The following is a 21,415-nucleotide window of genomic DNA, read 5'->3' as shown; positions in this document are numbered from 1 at the left end:
AGGGAGCCAAAGGCCCAACAGAAAGAGGAGGCTTGTCACTGAATTATCATTGAGCTCTGTATTGGACCATGTTGGATTTGCTAGTGCAGAAGCAGTATTGTTCTAGGAGGAAGGCACAAATCCCATTTGTGACAGCTAATTTTATGTCAACTTGACACAATCTATAGTCATTTGAGAGGAAGGAACGTTGATTGAGAAAATGCTTCCATGAAATAGGGCTGTACACAAGCCTATAGAGCATTTTCTTAATTAGTGATTGACGGGAGGGCCCAGCCCATTGTGGGTGGTGCCACACCTGGGCCGGTGGTCATGGATTCTATAGCAGGCTGAGCAAGTCATGGAGAGCAAGCCAGTAAGCAGCACCCCTCCATGGCCTCTGCATGAGCTCCTGCCCTGTTCTGAGTTCCTGTCCTAAATTTCCTGCAGTGATGAATAGCGATATGGAAGTGTAAGCCAAATAAACCCTTTCCTCCCCTACTTGCTTTGGCCATGGTGTTTCATCACAGCTACAGAAACCTTAACTAAGACAAGTTGGTACCAGGATAGTGGGGTATTGCTGTGACAGACCTGACCATGTTGTTTTGGAGAGGATTGTGAAAGGACTTTGGACCTTTGGGTGTTGAAAGTTCAGTGAGCTGTTCTGTAGGAGCTTGGGAGGTAAGAATGTTGAGAACAATGCTGATGATGGAGGGCCGACATTTCAGAGGGAAGCAAAAACTCCTCGGGCCGTTTGAGATAAGATTCTGTGCTTCTGGTTAGTTGGGGCTGAAGAATCTGCCGTGATTAACAAGATACCAGAACAACTAACATGAAACCTTTGCTTTGCTGGGATAATGGATGCTGGTCAGCTGGGGCTGAAGAATCAGCTGTCTACTTCCTGCATTCTACTGTGTAGATCCTCTTTAGTGTAGGAGGCACGGATCCTAACGTGGGGCTTGTATTCACCTGCAGCCAGCACTATTTGGACTCAGTGAGTCATAAAAAAGAAGAGGAGGACCTGCAGGTAGGAGGGAACATGTTGGGAGGGGAACATGTTAGGAGGGAACATGTTGGGAGGGTCCGGAAGCAGGGAGAGGGGGCTGGGGGGGGTATGGTAGAGATACATTGTATATATGTACAAGACTGTCAAACAATAAATTAAAAACTCAGTTGAAGTGAAGAAGTGGGGCTTGGTCGGAGGGTCCTAAGTCTCTGGGACTATGCCCTCAGAAGGCATAGTCTTCCAGCCTGCTCTGAGGGGTGATCACTTCCTCCCACAGGGGCTTTTGCATTTGTGATGAAGTCTTTCCAAAGTATGTGTCATGCTGTATTAAATATGTGTTTTTTCTTTATAACATTAGCCCGAGTCAGATATTTTGTTATGGTAAAGTGGACTAATTACACAGGATTCTGATGTTATCAGCTTTACAGCTAACAATTATATACCTCAAAGAAGCACAGTCACCTCCTGAGAACCCTAGGGGGAACTGTCTTAGCTGCATTACTAATTCTCAGACACTCTTTTGTACTTCGAATGCTCTTTCTATACAAAAACATATTTCAGGTTAAAAGTAATTTCACATCTGTATTAGTCAAATCAGATATAATAATCAACAGGAAAACTTTAATAAAAAATTTATTTAGCTATAGTATATATCTTCAGCAGTTAAATAAAAAATTTCTTCATGATGTTAAGTGAACTCTACGTTATTTTCTTTGAGAATATCCCTTTTATCATTAAAATAACTTCTAAACCACTCTATATGCTCGACTTTCTGTTTAACACTCAGATATGGGTTTTTCGAAAGGCCATTTGTCACCAGCTCCATGAAGATGCGAATCGGTCCTTGCTTGGGGAAACCTTCGAGGTACTTATCCAAAAATATATGTTCATGGAACTCTGAGCCATCATCATCAAAACCTGAGAAGTAAAATAAACAGTAACATAATTGTGAACGTAAAGCCTACATCATAAAATTAACATTAATGAAGAGTATCCCAGCAGAGTTAGAAGCCTAGATTGTGAGATCAGAGCTGGTGTGACCGTGAGCATCAGTTTCAGCAGGCACAGAACGAGGACTGAGAGAACCCCCTCCTAGGGCTCTTGTAGAGCCTGAACCGAAGCAGTGCCTGAGATACAGCCCCTCTTCCACCTGTAGAAGCAACCGCTGCTCACCAAAACTGTTAGCATCTGAGGAAACTACCAAGACAGTTATACAGTGTGTAAGTATTTGAAAGTAAAATAAGAAATAGTAAAGGAGATGTTCAAGCAGCCCAAGAGAAGAAGACACAAATGATAAATATAAAAATGAAAATAACCCAAGGGGCACAGTTCCATTCCAACAATTCAGTAAACTTCGCGTTTCTGTTTTGTTTTCCAGACAGCTCTCACCTGACCCAGTCGGTCCCGACACTCCTGCCTCCACACCCCCAATGCCAGCGTACAGCTGTGCACCACCACCTCTGGCTCAACGGTGACTTTAAATGGGAATGATCCAACACAGCCCAAGCCATCTACTGGTACCGTGGACATAAAAATGCGGTCTAGGACTGGGGAGGTGGCTTGAGTTCATCCTCAGAAGCCATGTAAGAAAGCCGGAGGCAACAGGGCAACTCTGTCCTCCCAGTGCAGCCCTACTGGAAGTGGGAGGCCAGACAGACTGATGGACTCCCCTGGGTCAGCTGGCAGGACACACAGCAGTAAGCTAGACAGATCCTGTCTCAAAACACGGTGGAAGGTGAAGACTCACACCCAAAGTTGTCCTCAAACTTCTGTATGTGAGTCCTATAGCTGAGGGTGACCCTGAACTTCTGATTCTCCTGTCTCTACCCCAAATATGGGACTAAACGTGTGTGCTACCATGCCCAGTTTACTGAGTCCTGGGGCTGCAGCCCAGGATTTCACGTGTACTAGGCAAGCACTCTACTGTACTGACTGAACTACATCCATGGTTCCCATGATATATTTTGACATAAATTTTACTCCTTTACTATCAAATGTCTAGAATTAAATAAAATTGCAAACATCTTTAAAATAACGATTTAAAACAACACTGCTAGGTTTTTTCTCAGACACCACTGTTCTGAGGTCCACATACACACCTCCCTACAGTCTAAAATGGACCCCTCCAGAGCAACCTCTGGTTGCTGACTGTGAGGAGCTTCTGAAGTAACACCTACCGGCTTCGTTGTCGATTGGGAACTCCCACAGTTTCCCCTCTTTCGTCCACTGGATCATCTCCTCAAATCCATTCCCCAAAGGCTGCTCACCGACTGTGGCCAGCTGCTTAGCAAATTCGATCTCCCAGAGAGAAGGCGAGGCTTCTACAGGATTGGAAAAAAAGAAGTTTAAGTACAGGAAAACATAAATGTCTTCTTACTATTTTTTATTCTTCTCTCATATATCACATCCTGACCACAGAGTCTCTCCCCCATACCTCCCCTCTCCCCCGGATGCAACCCCCCACTCCATCTCCCCTCAGAAAAGGGCAGGCCTCGCAGGGACATCAACCACACTGTAAATGTCTTCTTAAAAATGTAACTCTTGGCCAGACAGCTCAGTGGGTAAGGCACAGGCCTGACTACCCAAGTGTGAGTCCCACGGACCTAATGTTAGAAGGCGCAAACAAACTCCTGAGAGCTGTCCCCTGACCTCCGCACTCAAACCACGTTCATACATCTAAACACGGAGACAAATGAATAACCATGCAATGAAAATGCACTTTAAAATGTTATCATCAATTCTACATTGATACATATTTTCAGACCGTGTATTCAGAATTAGTTTATAATAACGAAAGGTCCCAGGAGCTACAACTGCAACAAACAAGGAAGACGGGGGTAAGACTAAGAAGGGCAAACCTCGGCTGTTACCGACACCATGCCACGTTATTACCGCCGCCTCTACGAGAAAAAGGAGAATCTGCACTTTAAGAATGGTTTTATGAGTCTGATGTTTTGGTTTTGATTTGTTTCTCTTAAAGAGAGGGGCTGTCTGTGTAGAGCCGTCGTCCTGCCTTAGTCTCCTGAGGGAATTACTGGTACGCCAGGCTGAATGTATGTAACATTTGTGATTTTGATTTTCAAAGTCCCAGTCTGTCAAAATGAGTCACCAGTGATGACAATGTGGCACACAGCTGTGACCCAGCACACAGAGCTTGAGACAGGAGAACCAGGAGTCTACGGTCATCCTCAGCTACAGAGAGGATGAGGCCAAACTGGACTAACCGTCCCCCTAAAAAATGTTTTAAACGGAAAAAAATCAGTACTAATAATGACAAAGGTGGTCATGATGGCGAATGATTGGAATCACAACACTACGGACAAGGGTTCGGGGTCTCTGCAAACACCACGGCCAGAAGAGTGTCCATCAGAGAGAGGCACAGGGAGTCCGCTTCAACACAGCTCAGTAGCTGGTGTGGGTTCAAACAGAGTCTGACCTCACGTAGTTTATTTTAGGCATATTTAAGCAGAGCACAATTTGGAAAAAACGTTTCCCAGTGCTAATTAACTCAATCCTGTGCGCACAATAAAGCTTAAGACATGACTACATTGAAACTCTTTGTAAAGTACACGTGATAACTTTCATAAAGATGGCTCTATAGACTGACTCCACGTGACATCTTCTATAAAGGCAGGTTCTACAGACTGACGGAGAAAAACAAGCTCATGGTAGAGTCTGAGGAAGGACCTGGTGTGGTCTAAACATAGATAGCCAACATCACCAGGCTACTAACCACCTCTGCTCCCAGTCTTCTGAAGAGACAGCGTGGCATGTCTAACATGCCTGGTTCCCTAGTGCTCACCTGTGAGCACAAGGACCTCGGGGCCTCCTACAGAGTTCAAGGTCCTTCTTGACTACCTAGAGCCTGAGCTACAGGACTCTGTCAAGAAAAAGAAAAAGAAATACTAACGGATACTGAACACTCAGTCTGTGAGGAACTTTTTTAAACATGCTTATTTAATCTTCACAATCAGCTCTTGAGTAAGGTAATACATGGCGGCTGTGTACCGCCATCTTCCACGCTTTAATCATTTACTTACTTTGGAAACTTCAAACATCTTTCATGAGTCATACTTCCCCCAGCCATTGACAATGGTAATATAAAATGGCATAGGCACTTTGGCAGGACAATTTGAGTAAATTACAAATCTAAAAACAAGACTATCCTCTCGCAGGAACTCTCCAGCTGCCTGCCCCACCTGGTGTGGAGACACAGGTAGGGTAACTGCACTCCCCTTCTCAGTACCCCTTCATCTGATCACCCCAAAGCCCTGTGGTTGCCTGTCAGGAATTGCCACCACCTCCTGGCCTCTCCATCCTTGGGAACTGTGCTACTTGCCAAGGACTAACATTTTCTCCTCACCTCACCAACCTCTGGGTCTTACTATATCCCAGACTGGTTCTAGTGCAGCTAGGGTTTCTATTGATACCATAAAACACTATGACCAAAAGCAACTTGGGGAGAAAAGGGTTTATCGAGTCTTCCAGATTGTAATCTAACATCCAGGGAAGACAGGGGAGGAACTTGAGGCAGGAACTGACGGAAGAACACTGCTTACTGGCTTGCTCCTCATGGCCTGCTCAGTCTACCTTTTTTTTCAAATGATTTATTTTTATTTTATGTGCATTGGTGTTTGACCTGCATGTATGTCTGTGTGAGCATGTTGGATCCTCAGGAACTGGAACTACAGACAGCTGTGAGTTGCCATGTGGTTGCTGAGAATTGAACCCAGGTCCTCTGGAAGAGCAGCCAGTGCTCTTAACTGCTCAGCCATCTCTCCAATCCCTCAGTCTACCTTTTTATATACCCTAGGACCACCTGCCCAGGAATGACACAGTGGACTGAGCCCTCCTACAGCAATCATTAAACAACAAAAAAATGTCCCACGGCTTGCTCACAAGTCAATCTGGTAGGGACATTTTCTCAATTGACATCTCCTTTTTGCAAATTACTCTAGATTGCTTTCAAGTTGACAAAAAACTAACCAGGATAGTTCCCCTCACCAGGAACCCTCCAGAGACCCAGGTAGGCTACCCATGTTCCCCACATCAGCTCCCCTACATTTTGATAGCCCTAAGCCAAGAAACACAACTCACCATTACCAATAGATACCACCTAGGGTAAAGGATTCAAAGAAGTACTCTAAACAAATGAACTAAGAGAAAAGCAGACATAACTATTCTAATACTTGACAAAATAAGACTTGAAACTAAACTAGTCAGAATAGACAAAGACATGTCATACTCAACAAAGTAAAAAAAAAATCTACCAGGAAATTACTACAATCTTAAGTATCTACTCACCAAATACAGGAGTACCCAATTTCATAAAAGAAAATACTGTTAGTTAAATCTAAAACCACAGATTAATCCCAACACAGTGATAGTATGTGAGTTCAATACTCTACTCTCACCAATATATTGGACATTGGTCATTCACACACACACACACACACACACACACACACACACACACACACAAAAAAAAAAAAAAAAAAAAGAAACAAAAAAAAAAAAAAAAAAAGAGAAACTCTGGAGTTCAATGGCATCATATATCAAATAGGTCAACAAGATACCTACTGAACATTCCACCCAAATACTAAAGAATATACACTCTTCTCAGCAGCAATTTTTTTTCAAATTAGATCATGTTTTTGTCCTAATATGTATTAGAATACAAAACAAATCTCAAAAAATATAGAAAACTGAAATTACATCCTGCATTCTTGTCTGACCTCAATAGGATAAAGCTGTATAATTGCAGAAATTACATTAGCCAATGGGAGACTAAACAATATGCTACTGAAAGATAATCAGTTCAAGGAAGAAATAAAAAAGTAAATTAAATAATTCCTAGAATTGAATGGCAAAGAAAACACACATAAAAAATATGGGAAATACTGAAGCCAGTCTTAAGATAAATATAGAACTAAATACCTACATAAAAAATGTTGAGGTCTCAAGTTAATAACTTAATGAAGCACCTGAAGGCATTGGAAAAATAGTAACAATACCCCCAAAAAAATCAATGGGAGGAGATAATCAAAATCAGAACTGATATTAATATTTCAGAAACAAAAAAAATACAAAGAATCAATGAAATGAAAAGTTAGTTTTTTAAAAAAGATTGTCAAGTAGCCAAATTAATCAAAATGAAAAGAGAATATTCAATTTAATAAATATATATACGCTCTTCCCTATTCTGGGTAGTAAGCTGCTAAAAAGCAGGAACCATACATTAGTTATCTTTATGTGAAAGCAGAGGGTTATAATGTAAATGGTGGGTGAATAATACTTTCTACCAAAAATAGCAGACAATCCATTGCTCTGGATTATTTTTCTGTTAGTACTGATCTCCTGAGATCCCACAGAATGCAATATTTTAAGGGGGAAGCATGATTCAAATTAGCAGAATCAACAGTTTTATTCATAGGCAAGATCTAGGCCAATGGCAGGAAGAAATATGAAAATGCAAATACCCAACTGTTACAATCAAAACACCAACACCATCTTTCAAAGACAGAATGCTTCTCCACTGGAGAAGTCTTGTTCTTAACAAACCTGGTTCGGGTACTTTATCAGCAAACGCCTTAACGTGAAAAACTGAAAGTCTTTTCCCCTTGAATAAACTTCTCCTAAGATAAAAACATTTAAAAAATACATCTTAGTAAGATATATTTATAAAATGTCAATAAAAACTGCTTCAGGAAAAAATGTACATGAAACCATCTATGTAGTAATTAAAGATAATCATATTGACCCACATCAGACATTTTAGCTATATTGCCATGATTTTAGGACTCATAAGTAAAAACAGAACACATACCCTTGGATTTTTGCTTTATAACACTACAAATCAGCTAAGTTTAATTTTCAAAATACTCAACTGAAAGTTCTAGAAAACTGAGTGTTGTGGAACTCTATAAAAATTTGCAAAAACAGAAGCAATAAACTAAACATTTGTTTTTGAGGACAGAAGACAGTGGAAAGTTTAACTATAAATTATAGTGTAGAAGGAAGCATAAATAAAACATGCTATTCTACAAAGCAATCAATCTGCAATTTAAAAGTATTTCTTAACTTTCTTTACATAGCCATTTTTACAAACCGCTGAAATTAATGTCAGAGAGTTAATATGCAGCCCCTTCTGGGATACTTTAACTATGATGTCTGTCAACCTACACAACCTACAATCACCTGGAAGAAAGCCTCAGTGAGGGACTGCCTATATCAAGCTGGGCTGGACCTGTCAGTGGGGGATGGCCTTAGCTGACTTGGTGGTATCATGCCATAGGTAGAAGATCCTGGGCTTTGTAAGTACAGAGAGGGTCTGAGCACAGTAAACATGCATGTCTCCATGCTCTTGACTGTGGATGGGATGTGATAGCTGCTCCAGGTTCCTGTTTTGACTTTCCTGCCACCAAGGGCTGTAAGCAAGAACCCTGAGCTACAATCAACCCTTTCTTTCCTGCTGCTCTTTATCAGGGTATTTGATTACAGCAACAGAAACAAACCAGGACAGAGTTCACTACTTTCCTCAACAGAAACACTCCTTTCAATTTTCTTATTTACTTGAACAAAACTACTAACAGATTCAAACACAGTTCATAAACTATAGGAATAGTTTGAAAAATAACTCTGAAATTTCTTTTCTCCGTCAAATTACTTTACTAAAATAAAGTAGAAAAAGCTGCAAATTAAGAGCCTTCATTCATGTAAACGTTTTGCTCCATGAGGTCGCTGTGTAGCTGTGAACACTGGCCTTCCTGGTCTGGAGTTCTGCATGCCGGCAATCCTAGCACTCGGGAGGCAGGGGCAGAGGGATCGAATTCCAAACCACCCTGGCCACCTAGCTTACAGAGTAAGACCAGGACCCTAAAAATAAGGAAACAGGTCTTTCTGTCCAGAAGTGCCCTCAGGGCCTCAAGTTCTTTTCCCTACTAAACATCATTACCGAGCAGCAGGATAACAGAGTAAAGCAACTTCTGATAAAGACAGATCACCTTGTCTGGAATTTTAAGACCACACGGCTGGAGGGGTGTGTGCATACTTGCTGACTCCGCTTTTCTCTGCAGCTAGTGTGCTGGTTAGACCTACCGCTATCTTCACTGACGTAGACTCACTTGGCAGGCACACCTTTGGGCAGTTTGTGAAGGCAGTTTGGAGAGGTTTAAAGGAGGCAAGCCCCATCCTGAATGTGGGTCTCATCGTCCCCCGTGCTGGGGTCTAGGACTGAATAAAGAGGGAAAAAGGAAAGTGGGCTGAGCAGCAGTGACCATCTCTCTGCTTCCAGATGGTAGATACAAGACGCCCTCCGCCTCACACTCCTGCTCACAGCTGGGGCCGCTCTCGTGGCACATGTCTCATCAATGAGAAAAGTACATGACAGAGTTAAGTTTTCACTGTCACTTGATAGGTGGGGAAACAGACTAACGGGAGCTATAAAAGTTACTCAGTCAGAATTAGTCAATAGTAGTGCCAAGCCTCTGGAGCGGCCCAGGGACACTCCAAAACCAGTGCTCCGTGACCCAGACCTCAGTCTCTGAACAAGTCCAGGCCTGGCTTTCTCAGGCTGTCCTAACAACTGTTCAAGTCCCACTAAGAGAACCTGGCATCTTGCACTGCTTCCCAATACCCTCTGTCACCCTTTTAGCCTCTGCATGGAGAAGCCTCTGTGTCCGTCCCTGTCTAAAGTTTCTCTTGCACTGCTTTTGAAATTTGCATTTTCTGAGCCAGAGGACCCGTGGTGGGTGAATGGCATCCACTCCCATCGGCTCAGGTATTTTAACATTTGATCCCCAGTTGGTGGTGCTGTTTGGGAAAGTGGTATGGACAGCCTTACTAGAGGAAGTTCATCACTGTACCAACAGCCTGGCTCTACTTTCAACTCACGCTCTCTGCTTTGGGCTTGCATTGAAGATATGACCCTTCAGCTTCCTGTTCCGACTGCCATGTCTCTGCCCTGGATAAGTTGTCTTGACCATGGTATTTTATTGCAGCAGAAAACTAACTAATGCAGCCTCTCTGTGCATCCCAGAGTGGTTCACACTGAGGCTCTTCTGCTTCTCCTTCCCAAATGTTGGGATTACAAATATGTATCTCCACGCCTGGCTACCCCTAATTTTTTTACATTTATTTTATTTATTTATTTTGTATGTGTATATAAGTGTGCATCTGTGTGTGTGTGTGTGTGTGTGTGTGTGTGTGTGTGTGTGTGTGTGTGTGTGCCGTTGCCACGGTGCACATGTGGAAGTCAGAAACAACTTGTGAGAATCAGTTCTTTCTTTCTACCCTGTGGACTCTAGTAAGCTCTCTACTTCTTTCAACATGTTAACGACACTAAATCATTTCAGTAATTCAAACAACCCTCAAAACGAACGCTAACCACTTGAACTTTTTGTATAAACACCGACCAGCTTTTCAGTTTCCCCACAAATCTCCCTAACACCTAGAAGAAGCTAAGTCAAGACTCTACTTAGAATCCATGGAATAGACACGGCACCGAGAACCCTTCAACCGCATGTCCTACAGCTGAAGGCAGCTCAGTGCTCACCAGTCCGTGCCAAACACCTGCCTTTCCCTGCAACCATCACTCTTTGCACTTAAAGAACACAGTTTTCTGTAATTATACAACTTCCAACTGCAAAATAACCGTGTAAAGTAGGCCTTGGTGTCTTAACAGTTTCAAATCAGCAAATTCAAATGACTACAAATAATTTACCACCTTAAGGTAATATGGGGATTTTTATTATGATCTTTAAAATCTATATTTATGTATGTGCATTTTGCATTTTCTTAGACAGTGTCTCACTCTGTAGACCAGGCTAGTCTCAGTCTTAAGAGCGTCTTGCTTCCACCTCCCAAGTTAGGATTATGGGTATGCACCAACATGTCTGCTCTTATTTTGGGATCAGTCTCACTCTAGCCCAGGCTGAACTGGAACTCACTGTGAAATCCAGAGTGGCCTGAAACTCATGGTGCTCCTCCTGCCTCAGCCTCCCCTGTGTGGGATTACAGGTATAAGCCACTGTGCCTGGCCCTTTTACTGATGAATTATCTCTCTAAGATATGAAGAAAGGGAAACATAACTACACATGCAAAGGGCATATAAATGTTCAGTGTTAGAAACATTCAGCATGAAAAATAATGCTTCTTACAAACTTATTTGTTCAGAATTTGCTCAGCACCACTTATTCTAAATGAAAGGATTACTAAACAGTGTGAGTGATGTGAGCCAAAACTCACTCTGGTTCATGGTATAAATAAACGTAGCATTGTTAAACCCAGGAACTTCCTCTCCAGGAAATGGTACAATAAATTCCCATTCAGCCTGGGCATACCATATTTATACCCAATACTGCAAATTGCACTTCTTGGGGGCACAGAGGTCCTTGTACTCACAGAGAAGCACTAACAGAACCAGGAATGTTAATCACACAGGGGTGTCTCCTCAATGGAGGAGATAAAAATTAAATATCTGCATTCCACCCAGAAAGCTGAAAAGTGGATTTTGTTAATGACCTGGTGACATTTTTGTTGTCTGTGGAGGCAGACCTCACCCACCTTTTACTATAGAGGCAGACCTCACCCAAATTCCCCAGAATGATTATCCCAGACTCTCCTCTCCCTAGACCATCACCCATCCTTAGGGGAGATGTCACAAGTACTCTATGGCCAGCTGACCTCTATGCTATCAGTCAGAGATCACACTGGATTCTAGGCCCTTGAGCTCTAGAACCCACCCTCATGGTCACATGCACTGTGTAAAAGGGTCTCTATGTAGTCACACTTTAAGCTTTATTGTGCACCTGGAATTGGACTGATTGGACTGATTGTTGCCTGGAAACCTCTTCCCAAATTGTACCATGTTTTAAATATGGTGACAATGAACCACACGGGATTAGACTCCCTGAAGTTCTTACCTCTTTGAGGATCACTGTCTGTAAGACAACTGTAGGGACCCTCCACAGGAATTAATATGCACACATCAGTGATAACTGGCAATGAGTGTCAGTTGGAATTTCAGAGAAGACAGCTGTGTTGACTATTTTTATGTCAACAACCCAAGCTAGAGTCATTCTGGAAGAAAAACCTCATTGAGAAAATACCCTAACTAGACTGGTGGGCAAACCTGTGGTGCATTTTTTAAATTGATGATTGATGGGCGGGCCCAGTTCACTGGGCAAGTGGTCCTGGGTTGTATATCACAGCAAACTGAACAAGGCAGAGGGATCACGCCAGTGAGAAGCCTTCTTCCATGGCCTCGGCTTCAGTTCTTGCCTCGAGGTTCCTGCCTGGAGTCCTTGCCCTGCCTCTAAGGGATTCTGTTACCTGGAAGTGTAAGATGAAAGAAATCCTTTCCTTTCCAAGTTGCTCTTATTGGTCATGGTATTTTATGACAGCAATATAAACCCTAACTAGGTATCCACAGTGATTAGGGATCTATCAGTAATAATATGCAGAATAAATTAAGACTGCAGTTAGAGTAAAAACAAACTATGCAAACAAAACCCAGTAGACTATAAAGCTTGAATACCTTTTTTTCAAATCAACTGATTTCTCCTGGTCCAGAGAACTGTCCATCCCTTCATCAAACTGAATCTGGTGCTGTGGTTTTGTACTAAGTCTCACGGAAGTGGGTTTGGCAATCTTCATATCTGATATTATGTGACGGAAACTGAAATAAAAAGGTCAAGTGCATTAGGAAACTGAGCTGCACTGGAGTAGCAAACTTTTCTTAAGAGGAGACATACCACTTAATTCTTATTCCACTTTTATGCCCCAACAAGAGCATAAAGATTTATGAGTAAAGTCACATACTTCTACTCATGTGACATAGGCATTAAGATGTATGTCTCCAATTTTGGAAATATATGCTTAAGAAATCTTTATTTGAAAGATGAAAATGTCAGTTACAAAAATTAATATCCAGAGAAACAGATAGGAAAATACAAACAAGTATACTTGTACCTGTCACCTCCATTGACAGTTACATTAACATTGAAAATGAGCTGTATTTGCCGTCTTGTATGTATGTGTATATATATATAAAGAAGGGCTCAGGTGACAGGGATGTGTTTACTCTTTGATCCTATAGAGACAAATGCCCTCTGTGTGCTCACGGAGAACAGATTCATGTCACCCCCAAAGGGAAGTAGTGCCACTATTTATGACCTCCGGGCAGTAAGTAGTAAGTAGGAAAACTTGGCATAAATTTACAGAGGGAAAAAGGATACATTGATTGGACTGGAGAAATGTTCAGCAGTTAAGAGCACTTGCTGCTCTTAAGACCAGGACTGTCTGGTTTCCAGCGCCCACATGGCAACTCAAACCTCCTACAACTCCAGTTCCAAGGGGCAACACCCTCCTCTGACTTGGCAGTCTCCTGCATGCACACAGTGCAGATGCACACACTCAGACACATATACATAGTAGTTTTTAAAAGGAAAAGGATATGCTGAAAAGCTCACCTCAAACATAAGGAAAAGGGGAGAGAATGTGTTTGAATCACACTGTGAGGAAAACTAGCGGACTGTTCAATGGAGAAAAACTGATTTTCTCAGGGAACTATCTTACTCAATTACCTATTTTATTTTTCATTTTAAATAACACTACTGATTTTATCATTTCTATTTCAGGGGCAAAAAACTTTGTAATGTCCTAAAAGAAAAGTTTAGACATCCACTTTAAGAGAGATGGCTCAGCAGTTAGAAGTACTTGCTCTGAGGAGGCGAATGTTTGAAAATGTATTGTTATGTGGGGTGGGTATGTGTGTAGACACGAGCATGCATGCAGAGGTCGGCAGACAGTTTGTGGACTGAGTTCTCTCCTTCAGTCATGAGGACTTGGGGACATACGGCCATGAGGCTTGGCAGGAAGTCATCTATCCTGCTGGCCCGTGAGGTGGATTTTCCAGGTAAAGCAGACGTGTGCCAGTCACCAGCCACTGTGAGGAGACCTAAGAGTCACTGACATGGCATCTGACAGCTCACCTAATCCTGTGTTTCTCTTTATCTTTCTGAGCCCTCGACTCTTCCTCGTGTTGCTGAAGCTGCTTGAGCAGGTCGGACTTGGTTGTCTGCTTGTCAAAAGGTAGAGAATCTGCAACGGCAGACGCAGCTGCCACCAACTCAGGACTCAGGACCTCATTTCTAAAAAGAAAACGAAACGAGGAAGGAAAACTGCAATTAGTACAACATCACTAGTTCAGTGAAAAGTCAAACAACATGGGGAGGAAAACTCATTAAAAAAAGGATTCAACTTCTCATAAAAGCAAGAATTCTCAAGTATTCCACACTGTTTTCTTGGTGGCTTTGTTGTATGCTTGATTGTCTGTCTTGAGATTGGGTCTCATTAGGTTGGTGTGTAACTCACAATCGCCTACCTCAGCCACAGAACTGCTAGGACTACATATACCTACCTACACACACACACACACACACACACACACACACACACACACACACACACACAAAGGACTTATGGGGCAATCTACATTCTCCGGCTTATCTTGTCATATCTAATTGGAAAACGTTTTTTAAATTGTCTTATTGTAGGAGTATCCCCAAAACAATATAGCTACCCCCACTCTCGTGTTGCCCACCAGAACTTGATGGTAAGACCCTACTGCTATACAACTGGGTCACAGGACATGGAGAAATCAAGCTGCTCCCTGGTGACCGGCATTCACAGCACTGGAAGGTGCTGTGCAGGCTGCTTGGGGGAAATGATCAGCGATGTGATCCGTCTGTGAACCCGCAGGGGAAATGATCAATCAGCGATGTGGTCCGTCTGTGAACCCGCAGGGGAAACGATCAGCGATGTGATCCGTCTGTGAACCCGCAGGGGAAATAATCAGCAATGTGGTCCGTCTGTGAACCCGCAGGGGAAATGATCAATCAGCGATGTGGTCCGTCTGTGAACCCGCAGGGGAAATAATCAATCAGCGATGTGATCCGTCTGTGAACCCGCAGGGGAAATGATCAATCAGCGATGTGGTCCGTCTGTGAACCCGCAGGGGAAATGATCAATCAGCGATGTGGTCCGTCTGTGAACCCGCAGGCTGCAATAATAACCAGTGGTGCAACGGTGAAGTAACCAACTGCTTTCTGATTGGCTGAAGGCCTGGTCCACGGGAGTAAACTCACGCCTGATGCTGTAAATATGGCCGTGGACCCATGGTCGGGGAGCTCATAGGCCTTAAGGGTGAACTTAATCCTATCATTTTGCTAAACGGACATAGCATCAAAATGCCCTCTAGATTTGTATCTTTATACCCATACATTAGTGCAGCTCTTACATCGCATCAGAGAGGTTTCTTTAGTAGGTGGTCAACATAGAAACAATTGGTCCAAGTACAGAGAAAAAGCATCTATGGACCAAGCAGCCATATACTGGACACCTTCGTCACCACCCTCCACTAATAAAGCTTGGGGCCACTGAGGGGTGGGTGAAAAGATTGTGAAGAGCAGAGGTCCTAAGGACCCGAGTGACAACAGCATCTTCTTCTTTTTTTTTTTTTTTTTTTGGTTTTTCGAGACAGGGTTTCTCTGTGTAGCTTTGCGCCTTTCCTGGAACTCACTTGGTAACCCAGGCTAGCCTCGAACTCACAGAGATCCGCCTGGCTCTGCCTCCCGAGTGCTGGGATTAAAGGCGTGCGCCACCACCGCCCGGCTGACAACAGCATCTTCTGAACAAGGCAGGACCACTGCACTCATCAAGTCACGGCAGCTGTGGGTGCCTGCAACATCAAGGCAGCCAACATTCTAGCATGGAGAGGCTTGTGAGCCTTTACGCCTAAGTGAGAAGCTACTAACAGCTGCTGGCTGCTGGGGGAGGAGGAGGAGGAAGTCAGTTTTGCAAGGGTGTCACCCCTGGTACAGGGACCATGCTCCGTGGACTGCTTCACACCCACCAGTATACGGGCAGCAAAGATTGGACTCGGTGAGTTATTTAAAAAAAGAGAGGACATGAATTTAGGAAGGGATGGGGAGATAAGGATGGATCTAGAAGGCGTTAGGAAAAGGACTAGGAGATAAATAATTATACATCATATATATATATATATATATATATATATATATATATGAAATTCTCAGAGTCAATAAAAATATCACATTAAATTATCTTACTGAATGCTGGGCAATGGTGGCACAGGTCTTTAATCCCAGGCCTTTAATCCCAGCACTCGGGAAGCAGAGCCAGGTGGATCTTTGTCAGTTCAAGGCCAGCCTGGACTACAGATCGAGATCCACGACAGGCACCAAAACTACACAGAGAAACCCAGTCTCGAAAAACCAAAAAAATAAATTTAATTAAATTAAATTACCTTACTGAACCTTTCAAAGGGTTTGTCTCATTTCAGTGATTTATTTAAATTGCACATTTATAATAAGTCATAAACACATCAAGTTTTTTTTTTTGGGGTGGGGAGGGGGTTGAGACAGGGTTTCTCTGTGTAGCTTTGGAGCCTGTCCTAGAACTCACTCTGTAGACCAGGCTGTCCTCGAACTCACAGAGATCCGCCTGCCTCTGCCTCCCGAGTGCTGGGATTAAAGGCGTGCGCCACCACCGCCCGGCCAGCGCCCGGGGTAGAGTTTTTAAAGTCACTCTTACTTATTGCTGTTTTGAGACAATGTTTCCCTGTATAGCCAAGCTTGTCTAACACAATCCTGCAGTCTATGGTCCAGCCTGAGGGCTGGGAGTACAGATGTGTGCCTTGCCAAAATGTAACCCAGGATGAGTACTTATATACGTATGTGTATTTTTTTTAATTATTATTTTTCTGAGATAAAGTCTCCTATGTAACCCAGGCTGGCTCAAATTCACAATCTCTGTTTCTTGCTTGCCAATGCTGGGATTATAGTCATGTGCCACCACACCTGGCTACAGATATCTGCTTGTCCCTTACACACACACACACACACACACACACACACACACACACGTAACTAAACTATTAGAGAGAGACCCTGTACTTCTGCTGCTTTGTTAGTTCAATGCCTCGAGAGCTATACTTTAATAGATTGTTTACTATAAGAAAAGGCTTATTGGAACACCATAGATTAGTCTCCAAGAATGTTTGAATTGGAATTACTTACCTCTTCTCTGGAGGATCTTTTGGAGCTCTGTGATGCCTGCTAACTATAGCCTCCAGACTGGGGGAAGGCTTCCTGCCACGTGGCTTTGTTGTTTGTACATTGACTGTGCTCAGTTCAACTTTCATGTCCTTAATAATGTCTAGCAGGTCTTTTTTTGAAGTCTCCTCTCCTCTGTCTTGGCTCTCTGCTGCCTTCTGGGAAATTTCATTAGCTGGAACAGACTGGCTATCTTTCTTGCTACAGATTGAGCTGCTGGTGCCAAAATGTCTTTGGATATGATTTTCTGTCCTAGAATGACATATGAAGGAATAATAGAAAAGTATAATGCAAAAGTAAAAAGTAGTAACTGAAAAAAAAAAACCCTGCTTTTACATTGAAAAGAATTTCAATTTAAGCCCTTTCCATTTTCTTTTGCTTTCTATTATTATGAACAACCATAATGGAAGCAATTTATCATGTGTTAGTATATACTCTGGGCATCGCTTGTACAACAAGACTTGTGTACAATTTTCACACCCACATCAACTCCAAAGGTCAGCATTATCCTCCTCTTACAGGGAAGGAAACTGAAAACCACAGAAGCAACCACGCAGGGTGAGTTAGTTACTTTCCTGTGGCTAAGCTAAAACACCGTGATGAAAAAGGAGCTTATTTGGCCTTCTGATTCCAGAGAGAGAACAGCCCATCAGATGTAGAGGCATGGCAGAAAGAGGCGGTACATGCCAGCAGGCTGCAGGAGACCGAGAGACCACACCCTCAACTGCAACACAAAGCAGACAGAGCAAACTGGAAGTGGTATGAGGCTTTTCACCTCTCCAACCCACTCCCAGTGACACACTGCCTCCAGCAAGGCCACACCTCCTAAACCTCCCCAAACAGTGCAGCCAACTGGGGACCAAGTCTTCAAATACCTAAGCCTGACTCCACACTACTATATGCTGCTCCCTGGCCCCTACAGGCTCATGGCTGATAATGGAAAATATATTTAGCCAAATTGTAAAAGTACCAGTAGTCTTTCACACTGTTTAAAAAGTCCAAAGTCTCATTTGCAATTCAAGGTAATCTCTTAATTGTAACCTCCTATTAAAATCAAAAACCAGCCAGGCGGTGGTGGCGCACGCCTTTAATCCCAGCACTTGGGAGGCAGAGCCAGGCGGATCTCTGTGAGTTCGAGGCCAGCCTGGGCTACCAAGTGAGTCCCAGGAAAGGCGCAAAGCTGCACAGAGAAACCCTGTCTCGAAAAACCAAAAAAAAAAAAAAAAAATTAAAAACCAAATTACATACTTCCTACATATAATGGCACAGAAAATGCATTATTATTCCAAAAGGGAGGGATGGGGTATAGTGAGGAAACACTTGACCAAAGCAAGACTGGAACCCAGCAGGGCAAATACCAATCCTGCAGCTCCATGTCTGATGTCAAAAGATGTAGATGGCTCCTCCCATCCAGCTTTGCTGCCTGAAACATACATCTCTCTCTTGGACTGGTTCCACAATGTTTACAGCTCTCTTTGGCAGATATCTGACAGGTTTGGCACCTCCAAAACCTTGGGGTTTCCAATGCAACTCTGGCTGCACTTTCATAGCATCCCATAATGGCTTGTCGGGTCTCCCCTGCCACAAGATGCCTAGCCTCAGAGAAACCACGGAGAAAGAATCCACACCCCCTTCTTGACTCTAAAGCCAGCATCACGTGGGCAAAAGTGCCAAATTCAGTTACCAGATTGGGATGTGCCCTAGCTAGCCAGACTGCATTAGTAGCAGCTTTTGTTGTGACTTTCAAGGCAGAGAAAACTCTTTAGGCTCTTTTCCAAGTTGAGAGCTTGGGGGGGGGGGGGGCGGGTCTTGCCCTTAGGGCTCCCTTCCCTTGTATAGCCTTCCTAGAGTACAGCAAGCATCTCCGTAATGGTACTAATAACTCCATAACAGTCAAGTCTCTTCTGAGCCTGTGCCTTGGCTGTAACACAAAGCTTCCCTGGGGCCCTTTGTCTCTCCAAACTGTACATTTGTATGTCTTTTTGTCCCACTTACCCTTCTGCACCGTGGACTTGAATAAGTGTTATCAATAATAACCATACCATAAACTCAACATTATACTGTCTTCAAATTTTCAAAGAAATTGGTCCTTTAAAAAGTAAGTCTCAGGTAAGTTCTTAGAACAGGAATAGACGACAGCCAGATTCTTTGCCAAAATATCACAAGAATGGTCTTTGGACCAAGCTGCCAGTATTGTTCCTCTGACTCTTGAGCCAGGCCTATACAGTGCACACTGCACTCAGCATTACTATCTTCCGGGCGCCTACTAGAATGGCCCTTTATACATGACCTGCAGCAGTTAACCTAGTCCACAGTTCCAAAGCCTTCCACATTCTTCCAAAACACATGGTCAGGTTCTTCACAGCAAGAACCAACCGAATTCTGTAGTAGATGTTTTTCTGTGGCCAAAGGCAACTTAAAGAACTTTATTGTGGCTTATGGTTCCAGAGAGATTGGACAGAGAGGCGTGACAGCAAGCAGCAGGCATAATGACAGCAAAAAGCTGAAAGCCCACATCTTCAGTGGCAAGCAGGGAGAGCCAACCGGAAGTCGGTGAGGACTTTTGACCTCAAAGCCCACCCCTAATGATGTATTTCCTCCAGCAAGGCTCCATCACCTAAACCTCCTCAAATAGCACCACCAACTGGGAACAAAGTCTATTAGTTATTTTTCTCATGCTGTGATAAAACACGACGACCTTTCTCACAGAAGGAAGGGTTTATTTGGCTTAGGTTCTAGAGGGATAAGAGTCTGTCACAGTGGGGACACATGGCAGCAAACACCGGCCACAGTGGCAGGAACAGCTTAGAGGTCACACCTAGAGCTGCAAACAGGAAGCAGAGAACAAACTGGGAATGGGTGTGGCTTCTGAAACCTCAAAGCTGTCTCTAGTAACAAAGCAAAACAGTGCTACCAACTAGGGACCAAGTATTCAAACATCTGAGACGACAGGGGACATTTTCACTCAGACTCCTTCACAGGGTTACCTAGCTTAGTGGTCCTTAAGGCCCCAGCCGCATTGCTATGCCATAAATGTGCACAGCTGAGACACCAATCACCTAGCTCTCCCAAACTCCAAAACTATATAATTTGCTTATGAAAAATGACCGAGGCTACCTCATCAGTCACTTGAGAGTCACTTTTGGGTGAAAAATAAGTTTCAAAGGTAGTACTGTTATGACCAATACACAGAATGCTCATAATATCAATATGGTACAATTCAAATTAGGAAAATCCTCTGATAATTATTATTATTTTACGTCTGAAAGTTAATGTTGAAGGTACTTTAACAGACAAATGAAAATCAGGTTGCCACAATGTTTCTTTCCAAGAGGGCTGTGGTACTTCAAAAATAATAATAATAATAACGTGTATTATAGAACTTCCCCTAATTTGCTGGGGATGTCAGTAGTAGATCTTTTGTCTAGCAAGAAAGAAACCCTGAATTCAATTTCCAGCATCAAATAAAAACCCCCACATCGTTCACTTTATGTTCATTAGAGGCCATCAAGAAATCTTGGGAAACATAGAATGAAAGAAAACGACCTCTCTTTTGGAGCCCGTATGAAGATTTGTAGCAGCAAGCAAGATGAGGGGCAGGCATGCAGCAGAAAGTCCCCAGGACAGGAGCCGAGGCAGGCTGTCATAGCGGTTTGCCACACCCATCGTGACACTGGGCCAGCTGCCTAGTCTTTGTACGATTTCTCTTTGCCCACATTTAAAACAACCGCTTCAAGAGCCTAAGGTTTCAGTGCCAACCCCAGGCGGCTGGGGAAACGAGGACTGCATGTAAAAGAGAAGGAAGGGCAGTCCTGGAAGACCGGTGGGGCCAATAACTCTGGAACACCTTACCTGCCAGTTCCGGACCGAGCCGCGTGTAGCACACTCACAGCCACCGAGACATCCCAGTTTCCAGAGGACAAAGGAAGGCCCGAGAAGGGGCGAGGGCGTATAAACGCCGGGATTCTGTGGAGCATGGCGTAAAAATAAACTCAAGCCAGAGCACAACCGGAAACACAAACTCAAGCAAGGGCAGAACCGAACAAGTGCATCCCTCCGCCTAAAATGTCCCCCGAGACGGTTTCCGCCTGCACTCGTCTTCGCCTTTAGGATTCCGGCTAGCAACAGGGGCCTGTAATTGTGTTCCGGTGTCTTTGACTGCCTTGATCCCGCTGTTTTCTGGCTCGTTCTTCAGATTCTGGTGTCTGGGTGAAGTTCACATCAAGGTTCCGTAAGACTACAGGTCAGAGAGTGAATGGGGTGATCAATTGAACAAAAACTGATTGAAGCAATAGAG

At 43.4% G+C, this 21,415-nt stretch overlaps 1 protein-coding gene across 1 annotated transcript; it reads right to left on the bottom strand.

Annotated features, from left to right (window-relative positions):
- Positions 1-1,598: 1,598 nt before the first annotated feature.
- Mrps31 (mitochondrial ribosomal protein S31) lies at positions 1,599-21,175 on the bottom strand. Its single transcript, XM_052751812.1, has 7 exons — positions 20,971-21,175; positions 17,083-17,370; positions 13,975-14,133; positions 12,519-12,659; positions 7,544-7,617; positions 3,160-3,303; positions 1,599-1,900 (listed from the first exon to the last, which is right to left on the bottom strand). The coding sequence occupies exons 1-7, from the start codon at positions 21,093-21,095 to the stop codon at positions 1,671-1,673; spliced, it is 1,161 nt and encodes a 386-aa protein (XP_052607772.1). The 5' UTR covers positions 21,096-21,175; the 3' UTR covers positions 1,599-1,670.
- Positions 21,176-21,415: the final 240 nt, after the last annotated feature.

The sequence above is a fragment of the Peromyscus californicus genome, unplaced genomic scaffold, assembly GCF_007827085.1.
Source record: "Peromyscus californicus insignis strain IS unplaced genomic scaffold, ASM782708v3 Scaffold_23__1_contigs__length_62951481, whole genome shotgun sequence".
Classification (NCBI taxonomy): Eukaryota; Metazoa; Chordata; class Mammalia; order Rodentia; family Cricetidae; genus Peromyscus; species Peromyscus californicus.
Note: the sequence above shows the minus strand (reverse complement) of the source record. Positions and strands in the feature narration are given on the sequence as shown.